Raw genomic sequence first — 16511 nt, forward strand, 5'->3', positions numbered from 1 at the left:
ATCCAATCCCAGCCTCTCTGTAGTAACCCACAGGACAGGGGTAGTCAAATCCATGACTTGAGTTCCGCACGACCTCTGGTTTTATTTTCTTCCTGGTCGTTGATTGATTGATCAGTGTTACTGATTGACCAGAAATTCCAATCACCTGGTGTTCCAAGTCTGAATTAGTCCCTGATTAGAGGGGAAGGATAAAATCCAGCAGTGCTGCAGACCTTGAGTCCCGGAATTAGGTCATGCTGAGGCACAGGAGATGTGGAGTGCATGTGCAGGCACCTACTTACCTCACATGCCTCTGAGCATCATAAGGGTCCATCCCACAGCCGGGCCCCGGACACCATACACACTCCATAAAAATATATGCAATGTAGAATAGCTGTAAAAATACAGTAGGCTATACAGTATTGCACCAATTCCGACTCCGTAAATATAAGCTTTTCCACCACCACTTATTTTCCACCATAATTTGCAAATAAATTCATAGAAAATCCTACAATGTAATTTTTTGGATTTTTTTCCCTCATTTTTTCTGTCATAGTTGAAGTGTACCTATGATGAAAATTACAGGCCTCTCTCATCTTTTTAAGTGGGAGAACTTACACAATTGGTGGCTGACTAAATACTTTTTTGCCCCACTGTATATCCACAGTAAAACGAGGCCTATATCGACATAACCTGAAAGGCCGCTCAGCGAGGAAGAAGCCACTGCTCCAAAACCGCCATAATAAAGCCAAACTACGGTTTGCAACTGCACATGGGGACAAAGATCGTACATTTTGGAGAAATGTCCCCTGGTCTGATGAAACAAAAATAGAACTGTTTGGCCATAATGTCCATTGTTATGTTTGGAGGGGAAAAGGGGAGGCTTGCAGGCTGAAGAACACCATCCCAACTGTGAAGCACGGGGGATGGCTTCCAAAGTTGTGTCAAAATGGCTTAAGGACAACAAAGTCAAGGTATTGGAGTGGCCATCACAAAGCCCTGACCCCAATCCTATAGAAAATTTGTGGGCAGTTCTGAAAAAGGGTGTGCGAGCAAGGAGGCCTGCAAACCTGACTCAGTTACACCAGCTCTGTCAGGAGGAATGGGCCAAAATTCACCCAACTTATTGTGGGAAGCTTGTGGAAGGCTACCCAAAATGTTTGACCCAAGTTACACAATTTAAAGGCACTGCTACCCAATACTAATTGAGTGTAAGTAAACTTCTGACCCACTGGGAATGTGATGAAAGAAATAAAAGCTGAAATAGATATTTCTCTCTCCTATTATTCTGACATTTCACATTCTTAAAATAAAGTAGTAATCCTAAATGACCTAAAACAGGGAATTTTTACTAGGATTAAATGTCAGGAATTGTGAAAAACTGAGTGTAAATGTATTTGGCTAAGGTGTATGTAAACTTCTGACTTCAACTGTATAATATCTGAAACAGTAGCTAGACTCTTGCCCATCTGCATGGATGAAAGCTTCATGGCAGACTGCAACCCTTTCATTAAATAAGATGTCCTGTGTCCTTTCCGTTTTGTATGTACAGCTTGCTTGGCCCATTGTTGTTTTGTCAAGTCACTCTGGTTCACACTGACCGTGTGCAATGCCATAAGAAACATCTTAAGCTTTAGCCCCCACACAAACTCTGACCATTTTCCTCGCCCTAGCAGGGCTGTTTTCATGTTATCCAGGGCGTAACTGTGCTCCTGGCAACAATGTAATTTCGGTCATATTCAACCGGTGTTGAACTCTCGGCATGTCCAGCCCACTCATTATCTCAGCCAATCTTGGCTAAGGGAAAGGTTGCTCGCTTTTTCTGTGGCTTAACCAACTAGGCTACTAATTTAACAATTGTATTCATATTTACAGATGGCATAAAAGTTTGTTATTACGGCATATGAAAGTTCACATGTTCAAGAAGGCATTTCTGCCAAAAAACACATTTAGATTAAAATACTTTTTTTACATTCAAACGGCTCTCCTGTGAAGTTGTGACTTGCGACATACGCCTAGTTTCCTGTTCAGTTTCTGGGGAATATGAGCATTGAGCACCAGTGAGCACGTCAGAGAGTCAAAAGGTTACACTGTCATTTTGTCACCGTTAAGTATTTCAGTACCAGCTGAAACTTGAACAGCAAATTGGTGTTAACCTTTTATTGACGGAACACAGTTCTCTACACCTTTCAACACCTCTCATTAATTCCTAAAGAACCTCTCTGTTAAACGGATAGTTGCGAATTTAGGGACAGTGCCTACAGGACGTATTAATACCCCTTGACTTATTCCACATTTTGTTGTGTTACAGACAGAATTCAAAATGGATTACATGTATTTGTTTCGCTCACCCATGTACACACATGTACAGTACAATAACCCATAATGAAAACATAGTGAAATGTTTGCAAATGTATTGAAAATTAAATATCTCATATACATAAGTATTTACACCCCTGAGTCAAGGGTGTGAATCACCTTTGGCAGAGATTAAGGCCATGAGTCTTTCTTGGTAAGTCTCTAAGAACTTTGTAAGTTGGTTGTTAATTTGGTTGTTGATCATTGCTAGACATTTTCAAGTCTTGCCATAGATTTCCAAGATGATTTAATTCAGCTGTAACTAGGCCATTCAGGAACATTCAATGTTGTCTGGGTAAGTGTATATTTGGCCTAGTGTTTCAGGTTATTGCCCTGCTGAAAGGTGAATTTGTCTTCCAGTGTCTGTTGGAAAGCAGACTTAACCAGGTTTTCCTCTAGGATTTTGCCTGTGCTTAGCTCATTTTTTTCTAAACAATCTCCTTAGTCCTTGCCGATGACAAGCATACCGATAACATGATGCAGCCACCCCAATGCCTGAAAATATGAAGAGTGGTACTCGGTGATGTGTTGCGTTGGATTTGCCCCAAACAAAACACTTTGTATTCAGAAGATAAAGTTATTTTCTTTCCCACATTTTTTACAGTTTTACTTTAGTGTCTAAACAGGATGCATGTTTTGGATTTTTTTAAATTCTGTACAGGCTTCCTTCTTTTGACTCTGTCGTTTAGGTTAGTATTGTGGAGTAACTACAATGTTGTTGATCCATCCTCGGGTTTTCTCATATCACAGTCATTAAACTCTGTAACTGTTTTAAAGTGGCTTTTGGCCTCATGGTGAAATCCCTGAGCAGTTTCCTCAAAGGCAACTGAGTTAGGAAGGACGCCTGTATCTTTGTAGTGACTGGGTATATTGATACACCATCCAACGTGTAATTAATAACTTCACCACCCACCAAGGGACATTTAATGTCTTTTTTTTACCTATCTACCAATAGGTGCCCTTATTTTCGAGGCATTGGAAAGCTTCCCCGGTCTTTGTAGTTGAATCTGTGATTGAAATTCACTTGTATGTGTGGGGTACGGAGATAAGGTAGTAATTAAACAACCATTTACATTTACATTTAAGTCATTTAGCAGACACTCTTATCCAGAGCAACTTACAAATTGGTGAATTCACCTTCTGACATCCAGTGGAACAGCCACTTTACAATAGTGCATCTAAATCATTTAAGGGGGGGGGTGAGAAGGATTACTTTATCCTATCCTAGGTATTCCTTGAAGAGGTGGGGTTTCAGGTGTCTCCGGAAGGTGGTGATTGACTCCGCTGTCCTGGCGTCATGAGGGAGTTTGTTCCACCATTGGGGGGCCAGAGCAGCGAACAGTTTTGACTGGGCTGAGCGGGAACTGTACTTCCTCAGTGGTAGGGAGGCGAGCAGGCCAGAGGTGGATGAACGCAGTGCCCTTGTTTGGGTGTAGGGCCTGATCAGAGCCTGGAGGTACTGCGGTGCCGTTCCCCTCACAGCTCCGTAGGCAAGCACCATGGTCTTGTAGCGGATGCGAGCTTCAACTGGAAGCCAGTGGAGAGAGCGGAGGAGCGGGGTGACGTGAGAGAACTTGGGAAGGTTGAACACCAGAAGGGCTGCGGCGTTCTGGATGAGTTGTAGGGGTTTAATGGCACAGGCACGGAGCCCAGCCAACAGCGAGTTGCAGTAATCCAGACGGGAGATGACAAGTACCTGGATTAGGACTTGCGCCGCTTCCTGTGTGAGGCAGGGTCGTACTCTGCGGATGTTGTAGAGCATGAACCTACAGGAATGGGCCACCGCCTTGATGTTAGTTGAGAACGACAGGGTGTTGTCCAGGATCACGCCAAGGTTCTTAGCGCTCTGGGAGGAGGACACAATGGAGTTGTCAACCGTGATGGCGAGATCATGGAACGGGCAGTCCTTCCCCGGGAGGAAGAGCAGCTCCGTCTTGCCGAGGTTCAGCTTGAGGTGGTGATCCGTCATCCACACTGATATGTCTGCCAGACATGCAGAGATGCGATTCGCCACCTGGTCATCAGAAGGGGGAAAGGAGAAGATTAATTGTGTGTCGTCTGCATAACCATGTTAAACACTATTATTGCACACAGAGTGAGTCCATGCAACTTATTATGTGACTTGTTAAGCACATTTCTACTCCTGAACTTATTTAGGATCGACATAAGAAAGGGATCAAATACTTATTGACTCAAGACGTTTCAGCTTTTCATTTTTAATTCATTTGTAAAAAAAAAAATGTCTAAAAGCATAATTCCACTTTGACATTACGAGGTATTGTCTGTTGGCCAGTGACACAAAACATCAATTTAACCCATTTTAATTCTAGGCCTTAACCCAACTAAATGTGTAAAAAGTCGAGGGGTGTGAATACTTTCTGAAGGCTTCTTTGCCTTGAAGTAGTTTTAGAGTCTAGTGTTGTTTCTTTACGCAATAGTCAGGCTGTGGGGTTTTGGCGAGAGACTTTAATCGATCCATTTCTTCTTCTCTATGCAACTTACTCTTCATTGTCTTACTCAGGAAAACCTCCAGATCCACACATTCTCCATTTGGGAGAAACAACAACCTTCTCATCAAGGGATTTCACTGCATGCACAGACTCGGACGCCGCTAGTATCTTATAAAACTTTCCTCAACCAGATTCTGTAGCTATTCGATATTGGCGATTGAGTTGTCTCTTTGGAGTCCATAGACGTTAAGTGTTCATTCTGATCTGACTCCACAAGGTGGCGCAGACTATGTTCTTTGCTTTTCCTCAGGGACTGTGGTTTCTTTACCCCAACAGGTACCAATCAATATTGAGGTTGAAGTGCTGGATCCTGTCTGTTTCTACTCTCAAAGTCCTTAGTTATTATTACAGTGCATGTGTTGTTATTCCGGTGTATTTAGAAATGTTAATATACTGCAGACACGAATGCAGCAAGACATCACTCAAGAGGTAGACACAGACTTAAAACCACTTATAAAACACCCAGATAGAGACCTCCACACAGGCAGCCGAAATGAAAGAAAAACGCTAACGTCATTTAGTGTCAAGAATGTTAATGTGCTCGCACGGAAGTGTCAATGTCTTCAGAGCGAGGTTTTCTAGACCTACAAATTCCTTGCTACTTTCAAGAGGCAGTCATTTGATGTATTAAAGGGAAAAGACTGCTGCTGAAATGTAAAGCAGTGTGCACTGTGCAGAAGACAGTATTCAACAATTGTCCCCGCAAAAACACCACCCAAACACACTGGTAGGCACACTGCAGGCATATATGTCTATGCAGACAACTCACATTTACAGTAGCCTGAAGAGGACATCTCTTACATGACAGGTTATTGAAAAGATTGGAAGCGCTGAATTATCTGTTCAGACCCCAGTCCTACCTGCCAACAGGTTATGGAAAATGTTCTCTTTTAGCACACACTACATTGCCAAAAGTATGTGGACACATGCTTTTTGAACATCTCATTCCACAATCATGGGCATTAAGAAGGAGTTGGTCCTCCCTTTGTTGCTATAATAGATTCCACTCTTCTGCGAAGGCTTTCCACTAGATGTTGGAACATTGCTGCGGGGATTTGCTTCCATTCAGCCACAAGAGCATTAGTGAGGTCGGGCACTGATGTCGGGTGATTAGACCTGGCTTGCAGACGGTGTTCCAATTCATCCCAAAGGTGTTTGATGGGGTTGAGGTCAGGGCTTTGTGCAGGCCAGTCAAGTTATTCCACATCGATCTTGACAAACCATTTCAATATGGACCTCGCTTTGTGCACAGGGGAATTGTCATGCTGAAACAGGAAAGGGCATTCCCCACAAAGTTGGAAGCACAGAATCATCTGAAGTGTCATTGTATTTAAGATTTCACTCAAACTAAAGGACCTAGGCCAAACCGTGAAAAACAGCCCCAGACCATTATTCCTCCTCCACCAAACCTTACAGTTGGCACTATGCATTGGGGCACGTAGCATTCTCCTGGCATCCATCAAACCCATATTCGTCCATTGGTCTGGCAGATGGTGAAGACATCATCACTCCAGAGAACGTGTTTCCACAGCTCCAGAGTCCAATGGCAGCAAGCTTTACATGGATCCAGCTGCTTGGCATTGCACAGGGTGATCTTAGGCTTGTGTGCGGCTGCTCAGCAATGGAAACCCATTTCATGAAGCTCCTGACGAACAGTTCTTGTGCTGACGTTACTTCCAGAGGCAGTTTGGAAATCGGTAGTGAGTTTTGCAAGCAAGGACAGACGATTTTTATGCACTGAGCGCTTCAGCACTTGGCGGTCCCGTTTTGTGACCTTGTGTGGTCTACCACTTCACAGCTGAGCCGTTGTTGCTCCTAGACGCTTCCACTTCACAATAATAGCACTTACAGTTGACCGGAGCAGCTCTAGCAGGGCAGAAATTTGACAAACTGACTTGTTGGAAAGGTGGCATCCTATGACGGTGCCTTGTTGAAAGTCACTGAGCTCTTCAGTAAGGCCATTCTACTGCCAATCTTTGTCTTTGGAGATTGCATGGCTGTGTGCTCGATATTATACACCTGTCAGCAACGAGTGTGTCTGAAATAGCCAAATCCACTAATTTGAAGGGGTGTCCAAATACTTTTCTATATATAGTGAATTGCTCTAGTAGTTACCTCAAGGAGAAAGCTTGTACTTCTATGTCAAAGATAATAATACTAAAACACTATAGTAAATACTGCAGAATACAACAAACTCTACAGTAATTACTAAACTATACTAGAGCCCTGCAGGAGAATGAATTTTAAACCTGAACCCTACACATGCCCGCTCTGTTCAGGCCCTACCCTTCCCAGGCCCGATTACTTCTGCCAAATTTAAGGCCCGGTCCTGCCCAAAACCCCAAATAACTTTCTTCCATTAGTAAATCCATTAACTGCTCCTCTCTGTCTGTCACTTGCTCCTGCGTGTTGTGCGCTCTGCACGCGCTCTGCTCATGGTGGCTCTGAGTCTGCAAGTAATCATAGCAATGGCTCCGCTTGGGATGCTCTGCTCAATGATTAGACATTAGAGAGCAGTTAGCTGTTAGCTACTTTTCGTCACTCTAAACTCCGACAAAACTCAAGGAACATTATTGTTTTCGGAGAAATAATCTCTCCAGTTTTATATTTGACGAGGTTGAAGCACTTCTGACACCATGTTATGAACTTCGTCAGATACATTTGAAGTCGGAAGTTTACATACACTTAGGTTGGAATCATTAAAGCTCGTTTTTCAACCACTCAAACTAATTTCTTGTTATCAAACTATAGTTTTGGCAAGTCGGTTAGGACACAAGTATTTTTTCCAACAATTGTTTACAGACAGATTATTTCACTTATAATTCATTGTATCACAATTCCATTGGTTCAGAAGTTTACATACAGTAAGTTGACTGTGCCTTTAAACAGCTTGGAAAATTCCAGAAACGGATGTCATGGCATTTAGCTGCTTCTGATAGGCTAACTGACATAATTTGAATCAATTGGAGGTGTGCCTGTGGATGTATTTCAAGGCCTACCTTCAAACTCAGTGCCTCTTTGCTTGACATCATGGGAAAATCAAAAGAAATCAGCCAAGACCTCAGAAAAATAATTGTAGTTCTCTACAAGTCTGGTTCATCCTTGGGAGCAATTTCCAAACGCCTGAAGGGACCACGTTCATCTACAAACAATAGTATGCAAGTATAAACACCATGGGACCACACAGCCGTCATACCGCTCAGGAAGGAGATGCATTCTGTCTCCTAGAGATGAACATACTTTGGTGCGGAAGGTGCAAATCAAACCCAGAACAACAGCAAAGGACCTTGTGAAGATACTGGAGGAAACAGGTACAAACGTATCTATATCCACAGTAAAACAAGTCTTATATCGACATAACCTATAAAAGGAAGAAGCCACTGCTCCAAAACCGTCATACAAAAGCCAGACTATGGTTTGCAACTGCACATGGGGACAACGATTGTGCTTTTTGGAGATATGTCCTCTGGTCTGATGAAACAAAAATAGAACAGTTTGGCCATAATGACCATCGTTATGTTTGGAGGAAAGAGGGGGAGGCTTGTAGGCCAAAGAACACCATCCCAACCGTGAAGCACGGGGGTGGCAGCATCATGTTGTAGGTGTGCTTTCTTGCAGGAGGGACTGATGCACTTCACAAAATAGATGACATCATGAGGAGGGAAATTATGTGGATATATTGAAGCAACATCTCAAGACATCAGTCAGGAAGTTAAAGCTTGTTCGCAAATGGGTCTTCCAAATGGACAATGATCCCAAGCATTCTTCCAAAGTTGTAGCAAAATGGCTAAAGGACAAGAAAGTCAAAGTATTGGAGTGGCCATCACAAAGCCCTGACCTCAATCCCATAGAAAATTTGTGGGCAGTTCTGAAAAAGCGTGTGCGAGCAAGGAGGCCTACAAACCTGAGTCAGTTATACCAGCTCTGTCAGGAGGAATGGGCCAAAATTCACCCAACTTATTGTGGGAAGCTTGTGGAAGGCTACCCGAAATGTTTGACCCAAGTTAAACAATTTAAAGGCAATGCTACCAAATACTAATTCAGTGTATGTAAACTTCTGACCCACTGGGAATGTGATGAAAGAAATTAAAGCTGAAATAAATCTTTCTCTCTACTATTATTCTGACATTTCACATTCTTAAAATAAAAAGGATGATCCTAACTGACCTAAGACAGGGAATATTTACTGGGATTACATGTCAGGAATTGTGAAAAACTGAGTTGAAATGTATTTGGCTAAGGTGTATGTAAACTTCCGACTTCAACTGTATGTCTGTACTATGCAGCAGAGCACGAGCAAATGGCTCTGCTTAAAATGGTTAGTGATCAATTTAGTGATACCCATGCCTTGCCTGTACCCTACTGATTGATGAAAAAACAAACTCTACCCGAGCATAACCCGATGTATAATGTCGAGGCCCGTCGGGCTCAGGTCAGGTTTGCAGCGCTCTACAGTATACTACACTTCGCAAAAACCCTACATTAATTATTATTATTATAAACTGGGTGGTTTGAGCCCTGAATGCTGTTTGGCTGACCGCCGTGGTATATCAGACTGTATACCACTGGTATGACAAAGCATTTATTTTACTGCTCTAATTACGTTGGTACCCACTTACAATAGCAATAAGGCACCTCGGGGTTTGTGGTATATGGCCAATATACCACGGCTAAAAGCTGTATCCAGGCACTCCGCGTTGCATCGTGGCTGAGAACTGCCGTTAGCCATGGTATATTGGCCATATACCACACCCCCATGGTCCTTATTGCTTAAGTATATACTACAGTTTTTTTATTATTACAGTATTTATACTATAGCTAACTATATATACTACAGTAAATAATACAGTGAATTCTGGAGTAAAGTCCACAAAAACACTACAGTGAATATTATAGTATGTATTCCATAGTATACTATAGTCCTTTTTTATGTGGGCACTCTGTAGAAGTCATTTTGTGTTGTTGTTTTTTTTTGTCCCAGCCGCAGACAAACAACAATAAAAACAGTGTAGTGAGCAGTACCAGCAGCACCAAAGACAGCAGCATATCATCTTCAGCACCAATGGTATCTCATCTATACTTGCTTTCTCTCATTGTTGCTTTACTCACCCTGTTCCATTGGATTAGTCCCTAAGTTTCTGTTTTGTTCTTGCTTTTTGCCATCTGTTTGTCTCATCCCCTCTTCATTGACTCTCCCTGTTCTTTTTCCCTCCCTTTCTTCCACCCTTTCCTCTTCACCTCCATTTTGAGAAAAGTGTGATGTTAACAATGGTTTTGATGATTTTAAACTAAACAACTGGTTTGTGCCTGTGACCCTCTCTCACTAGGCTCCTGTTTTACCCAGACTTACTCTCTTGTCATGCACAGACATGCATGACAATGCTTAAGAAGATATACACAAATTATGGTATTTTGCACATGCCACTATTGAATATTCCTAGGGGTCCCTATTTGGCGTTTGTATTTCTCCCCCTTGATAAAGCTGATGATTTGACATACTACACAGTTACAGTAGCTGAATTGGCGGTCATATGAAAAACAATTTATGTGATACCAATTTCAAAACAATTCAAAAGCTCATTAAAACCATGGGTGAAACAGGATCCAGCAATGTCAGGATACAGAGATAGCCCAATTGTATGGAAGATGCAGTCCCTCTATGTAAGTGTGTCTCCTTGTGAAAACAACAGGCGCCATGTCAAAAAAACACATCTCATCTGAAGTCAAATTGAATCTCCCTTTCCAGTGATCTCAATGGTATAGTCCTGTCGATGGCCCTTGGCCCTGTTAAAAGAACGTATAGCTACAGGGGAAGCGAAGAGCTGTGGTGAAAAGCCTAGAAACATGTATAGTGGTGTCTATCAGGAAGACTACTGAGCTGCAGTGACCTGAGAGAGACATGAAACCTGTATGAGGGTCAGAATCCTAACCTGGGTGTTTGGCAATGCAACAATGCATTGTAGCATTGTGGAATGTCAGACAAGAGAATCCCTTTTCTATTAAAGGCAAATCACAGGACCACCTCCATCAAACTGATGGGTAAGATCAGTTTCTTACTCTTCTCCATTAGTGCTACTGGTAAGCGACTGTATGTAGTTCAGTTGATCTGACAGTGGTTCCAGGGCATTGCTGCCTATCCTATATCTCCTAGCTTTTTCAAATCAGCTACAATACATCAACTTATTAAAGGGCAGAATGTCAGACCCTGTGGTAGCATTTAAACGGATAGTGCAACATTTTGGCAAATTAAGACTTTGTTTCTCCTAACCCAGAAACGGATTAACTCATGGATACCATTTTTATGTTTCTGTGTGGCTTAATTGGCAAAATGTCGCACTATCCCTTTAAGCTAATGGCTAATGTTAGCCGAAGGACTGCATCTTCATGTGTGTAGGTGGTTTTGTTGAGGTGGAGTCCGTAGACCAGTGTCCTGTGGGAGGGTCCATTTTTGTGCTACTGTTTGTTGGTGTGGGTGGGACAGTGAATTGGGGGGTGTCTGTGTCGCAGTATTTTAAGCTGCTCGGTGCTTTTGCGATGAGTGTTGCCATGTTTACTGGCTACAACAGCAGGGTCAAGGTTGGGATGAGGGAGGTGGGGGGAGGGGATTGATGGATGGACTGCTGATCCCATTTCAAAGCGAACCCCATCATCCTCATATCAGGCTCTCTGTGTGTTCTTTGTCCTCTGTTGCTTTACGTCATAGAGGCCATATCTCCAACGATAAGTGACATTAGTCCATAGCTCCTTCCTCTAGTGGAATGGAGTAGTGTGGCTCTTTGTTGTATCCTCTAATTCTCAAACCCCCATCATGTCTCATTGCCCCCCATGACGGTGCCCATCTGCTGCCTTTGTGCTGTGGCTCCTGTGCTTGGCTATGTGTGTGTGTTTACATGCATTGGGTGTGTGGACTGTGTGTATCCCACACGTCCTGGGCCTTCCCTGGTGGTCCCCGCATGTTAAACTTTCTCCTGCTTCCCCTAGGAACCACAGACCACTGTTGTGCACAACCCAGCTGACGGCACCAAGGTAAGCAGCTACTGTACCTCTTCAATACAAAAGAGTCGCTGTCTAACGCAGTTAATGCTAATGCTAAAATACCTTAGAGTGGTTAGAACTCTACTAAGGTACCTTAGAGCGATGCTAACACCATGTACACTTAAACACTCCACATCTACTGACAGTCACGCTCTTAGTCTCACTAACCCTCAAAACACTCACAAGCCACACCTGCTGCGCGAGTCCCTCACTCGCCCAAACCACACTGGCTCAGCCACCAGAAAGCCACATACACAGTACACGCAGCCTTTAACACACACCGTTTGTACCCCGCGTCATCAAAACGCTGTGTTTGGTGTGGATCCTCGTGCGCTTGCTCTCCTGTCTGCCTGGCTGGTTTGTGCAGGGTTTGTGTTCCACGGAGGGAGCGTCCGTCTGACCTTCCGTCTGTCCGTACACCTGGGGAAGGCCTCACCCAAGTCAGCTCTCACCACACAGACTAACGCTGTTTCCGGCTGCTTTATCTCTTTCTCTCATTTACTCCTTCTCTCTGTCCTCCATGTTTCTGTCCATCACTCTTCTCCGCTACAGGGCTCCACAGAGAGCTGTAACACCACAGAAGAGGAGGATGTGAAAAGTAGAAAAGGTACACGTCAAACTTTCACTCACTCTACTTACTCTGTTCTCTCACTTCTTGTATCTATAGAACTTGTATCTATAACTGTCTGCGCAGGTGTTTGTCAGAAAGACCGAGCTGGAATGCAAGATAGGACAGTTTATTAAGTACACCATCTAGTACCGGGTCGGACCCCCCTTTGCCTTCATGGCGGCCTGAATTCTCAGGGGAATGGAAACGGGGCTCAATTGGTATCAAGGGACCTAACTTGTGCTAGAGAGAAATTCCCCACACCATTAAACATCGCCACGATTCTTGCCATTCTCCTTCGACCTCTCGTTAACAAGCTGTTTTCGGCCACAGGACTGCCGGTAAACCCTAGACACTGTCGTGCGTAAAAAAGTCCAGGAGGCCGCCTGGCGCGTGCCGGTTCCAGTATCGGCAATCATACCACGCTCAAAGTCGCTTAGATCACCCGTTTTGCCCATTCTAACGTTCAATCGAACAGCAACTGAATGCCAACATGCCTGTCTGCCAGCTTTATATAACAAGCAACGGCCATGTGACTCACTGTCTGTAGGAGCGAACCATTTCCGTAAACGGGGTGGTGTACCTTAAAAAAACTGCCCACTGAGTGTAGATTATACATATGTTTTAAAAAGCCATTGTTATATGAGAAATGGGGTTACAAAATCATTCATGTGCTCCCTTGTTGTCGATCCTTCTCCTTCATTTCTTTAGAAAGGGAATAGGTCACGATCAAGTCCGGAGAAGCATATGATGGCCTGAGTTAACTGTTGGGCTGGTGTCTTGGCCTGTGAACATCTGGGATATGTAGACTGTAGCTGAGTATATATGTCTGGAGAGGGAATGATGAAGCACTGACATAACGGAGAACAGCTTTTGCTCTGGTCTTTATCGGCATCTACAGCTGCTGCGGAAAAGTCAAATAAGTAGTTTAGTAGTTTGAAGGCTTGTATTCCGACGGAGTGAAAAGAAAATGTCTTGCTGAGAATGAAAAACTTGCACAGTAGTCTGTGCTTTGTGGTCTGAGAGACAGAGCTGAATACTGAGCGGTCTAGCTGTGGACATAGACTACGCTTTGTCTGAGCAAACTAATAGACTAGCACATGAAGGCCTTATATGTCTTGGTTTTCCCCTCAAATCCCTAGTCTTTAGATAGTCTCCCCATTCTTGGTCTCACAGCTCCCCTGGGCTTAAAGAGTTGGCACTCCACCACTTAAACCTGTGTGTGTGTGTTTCTCGTCAAAACTGCGTTGTTTAAAGTAGGGGGGAGGCAAGCGGAGCGTGAGCGACATGGCTTCATCTGGGAAACAAGCCTGTCCACTCAGTGCAGCTCGGCCGGGGCCTCACAGCACAGCTCACCCAGGGAAAACCTGGCTTTTACCATGGCCCTCTCGTGTCACGTTGTCAGGGAAACATAGCAACACTCTATAAGACCGGCAGGCTCTCTGGCACTGACAAAGAGAGGTTTGACTGGGACGTGGATACTGGCCAAGTGGCTCTACAGTACACACTCTCCTCCGTCAATTAGAGGACATCGGCAAAACTGGAATGCAAAATAGGGACAAAACTAGATATTGAAAATGTAACAGTGTGTATTGTATTTTGATTGTGAGGTGTATAGTGTGGTCTCACGCCCCTGTTCCTCTGGCTAGTTGTGGTGGGCTGGGGTTATATTGTGTCTCACCCCACTGTGTGTGTCTCTCTGTGTACGGTGGTGGTGGGATATTTAATGTGTGGTGTGTTTTGTTAGTGTATGGTCGGGTTGGGGGTGTAGTGTTTTGCCTTGGCAAGATAGTAGTGTGTACAGAACTGTGTCTGATCCTCCTCTCTCTCTGGCGTGTGTGTGTTGCGGTGGGGGCAGTGTCTGCGTGCGGGTCTAGCGCGGACAGCGCAATGGTCAGCCAGTGCAGTGCCAGTGAGGAACAGAGCCAGCCCCCTCACTGCCCACCCACCTGTAAGTCAGCAGCAGTATCACCCCTCACCTCTCAACTCTGACCTTGGTGTCCTTTCCCCCCTTTGAACTCATTTATATTGTCCCCCTAAGACTGTCCCCATAATATTGTCGCCCTAAGGCTGTCTGTCCCCATAATACTGTACCACTTAAGATTCCCCATAATGCTGTGCAATTTTAGATTGCCCCCATAATAGTGTTCCTCCAAGACTCTTCCTGTATTACTATTCTGTATTACTGTTAGGGGGGCTGGATTCAATCCGTAGCGCTGAAGTTCCACATTGTAGCGCAATTGACATTTAAAGGTGTTGGATTCTAGCTCGAACTATACTTGTTCATTTTACCATACCAGGACTTATTGATTACTTTACATGTAATGAATGTATATGTTGAGGTCAGTGGAGGGTGGATAAGAACTAGGTCTATGGAAAGTTACTGAGTGGGGAAGAGGGAGTGCAGAAAGTTTACATTCTGTCAAAACATGTTTTTGTTCAACCTCATGGCTCCTAAAGAGGGAGGCAAAGGTCTACAGTCTGGTTTCAGTCACTGATAAGGTAGGACAGTCGTGGATTAGGGAGGAGCGAGGAATTCGGGCACGAGGTCAGGTCTGACGACGTGAGAAGGAACTATCCTATCCGACGCACATATATTTCCACGCCCACGAATATTCTAGCAGGAGGCGGGGCCATGACTACACCAGTGAGAGGAACCAATTAAGTTCCTGACTAGCAACAGATATATTGGCAGATATCTATATGTGCAAGGACTCCTCCTAGTCGGAGGGTATACATATATGTGCTTGTGTAAACATGTCTTTGTCTTTGCAGCTGCAATGTTCCCGCAACAGCCGAGACTCTATTCAGGGTAAACGCTGCATATGTCGGCTCAATCGGAAATTACCTTTAAATTTCAAGCGTGCTGGAGAGCTAAACTTCGGCGATACAGATTTAACCCTGTCTCCAATGGGACTATATTGTACAACGTCCCCCTTACTATCTTCAATGGAGTTATATCAGCTGAAGAATCCTCTGTTTGTGCATATTCCTTTCACTTGTCCACCCACTCAAAAAGGAACTAATTATCACAGTCACTTATCATTTTGATCAAAGTATTCCAGACAAATGCATACTAAGGGGCGGCAGGTAGCCTAGTGGTTAGAGCGTTGGGCCAGTAATGAAAAGGTTGCAAGACCAAATCCCTGAACTGACAAGGTAAAAATATGTTGTTCTGCCCCTGAACAAGGCAGTTAAACCACTGTTCCTAGGCTGTTGTTGTAAATAAGAATTTGAGCATTTGTTCTTAACTGACTTGCAGAGTTAAATGAAGGTTCAAAAAAAGACAATATAAATTTGGTACAGACATTAGCCAATGGCCGTGTCTGAAATCTGGCTTGCCTACTATTTACTTAAACTGCATACTGTATACTAATCGTATTACATGCTATTTAGGATGTACTGTTTAGTAAAAATGAATGTCGTAAGCAACAAATATCAGCATGTTAGGCTCATCCAACTGAGAATACGTCATCTAATTCCATTTGTACGTTTTGGTACAGCGCATCCCGTCAGCTTATTATCAGCTGTTATCAATCACGCCGGTCTCGAAAGACGATTCTCTTCCTCAATTGTGTGCAGCGATTTGAACTGAATGAAAAGCCGAAGTGAGTATGACATTCTGTCATTTAAAGATGTCCTCCAGTGATTTTTGAACTTTTCCAGTTGCAAAGCGATATCCCAAGTACAAATATAGGAAATGTTTTGAGCTAAATAGTGTTTTTTTGAAACAACCGCAAACTTCAAGGAGTAGGAGATTCAAGGAGTTGGTCTGATGGGAAGTTGTGATGTCATCTCCCTCCCTCCTTGCCTGAGGAACAATTGGAGGAACATTAGAGAACAAAATAGGAAAGGCTCACCCCACCACTTGTGATATGTCATGACTCACCTCGACCACTTATTGAGATTTTCCTTTTGTTAAGTAAATCAAGTGTTAAATTATGATGAAAGGAGTCTAGAGTGCCACTTTAAAATATACAAAATGTTCACATACTTTAAAACGTAATTCTTTTGCATAATCA

General features: G+C 43.6%; 1 protein-coding gene across 12 annotated transcripts in view; it reads left to right on the forward strand.

The window, feature by feature from the left end:
• LOC135512344 (calcium/calmodulin-dependent protein kinase type II subunit gamma-like) overlaps positions 1 to 16511 on the forward strand; it is a 137831-nt gene that overhangs the window by 104430 nt on the left and 16890 nt on the right. For 4 of the 12 annotated variants that reach the window (XM_064934283.1, XM_064934285.1, XM_064934287.1 and 1 more), the window contains 3 exons: positions 11829 to 11873; positions 12435 to 12489; positions 14348 to 14440. In XM_064934283.1, coding sequence (XP_064790355.1) covers positions 11829 to 11873; positions 12435 to 12489; positions 14348 to 14440 — 193 coding nt within the window. Of the gene's footprint in view, positions 1 to 9828; positions 9913 to 11828; positions 11874 to 12434; positions 12490 to 14347; positions 14441 to 16511 lie in introns of all 12 variants that reach the window. The other 8 variants (XM_064934281.1, XM_064934284.1, XM_064934286.1 and 5 more) reach the window with 5 other exon arrangements.

This window comes from Oncorhynchus masou, chromosome 24 (genome assembly GCF_036934945.1).
Source record: "Oncorhynchus masou masou isolate Uvic2021 chromosome 24, UVic_Omas_1.1, whole genome shotgun sequence".
NCBI lineage: Eukaryota > Metazoa > Chordata > Actinopteri > Salmoniformes > Salmonidae > Oncorhynchus > Oncorhynchus masou.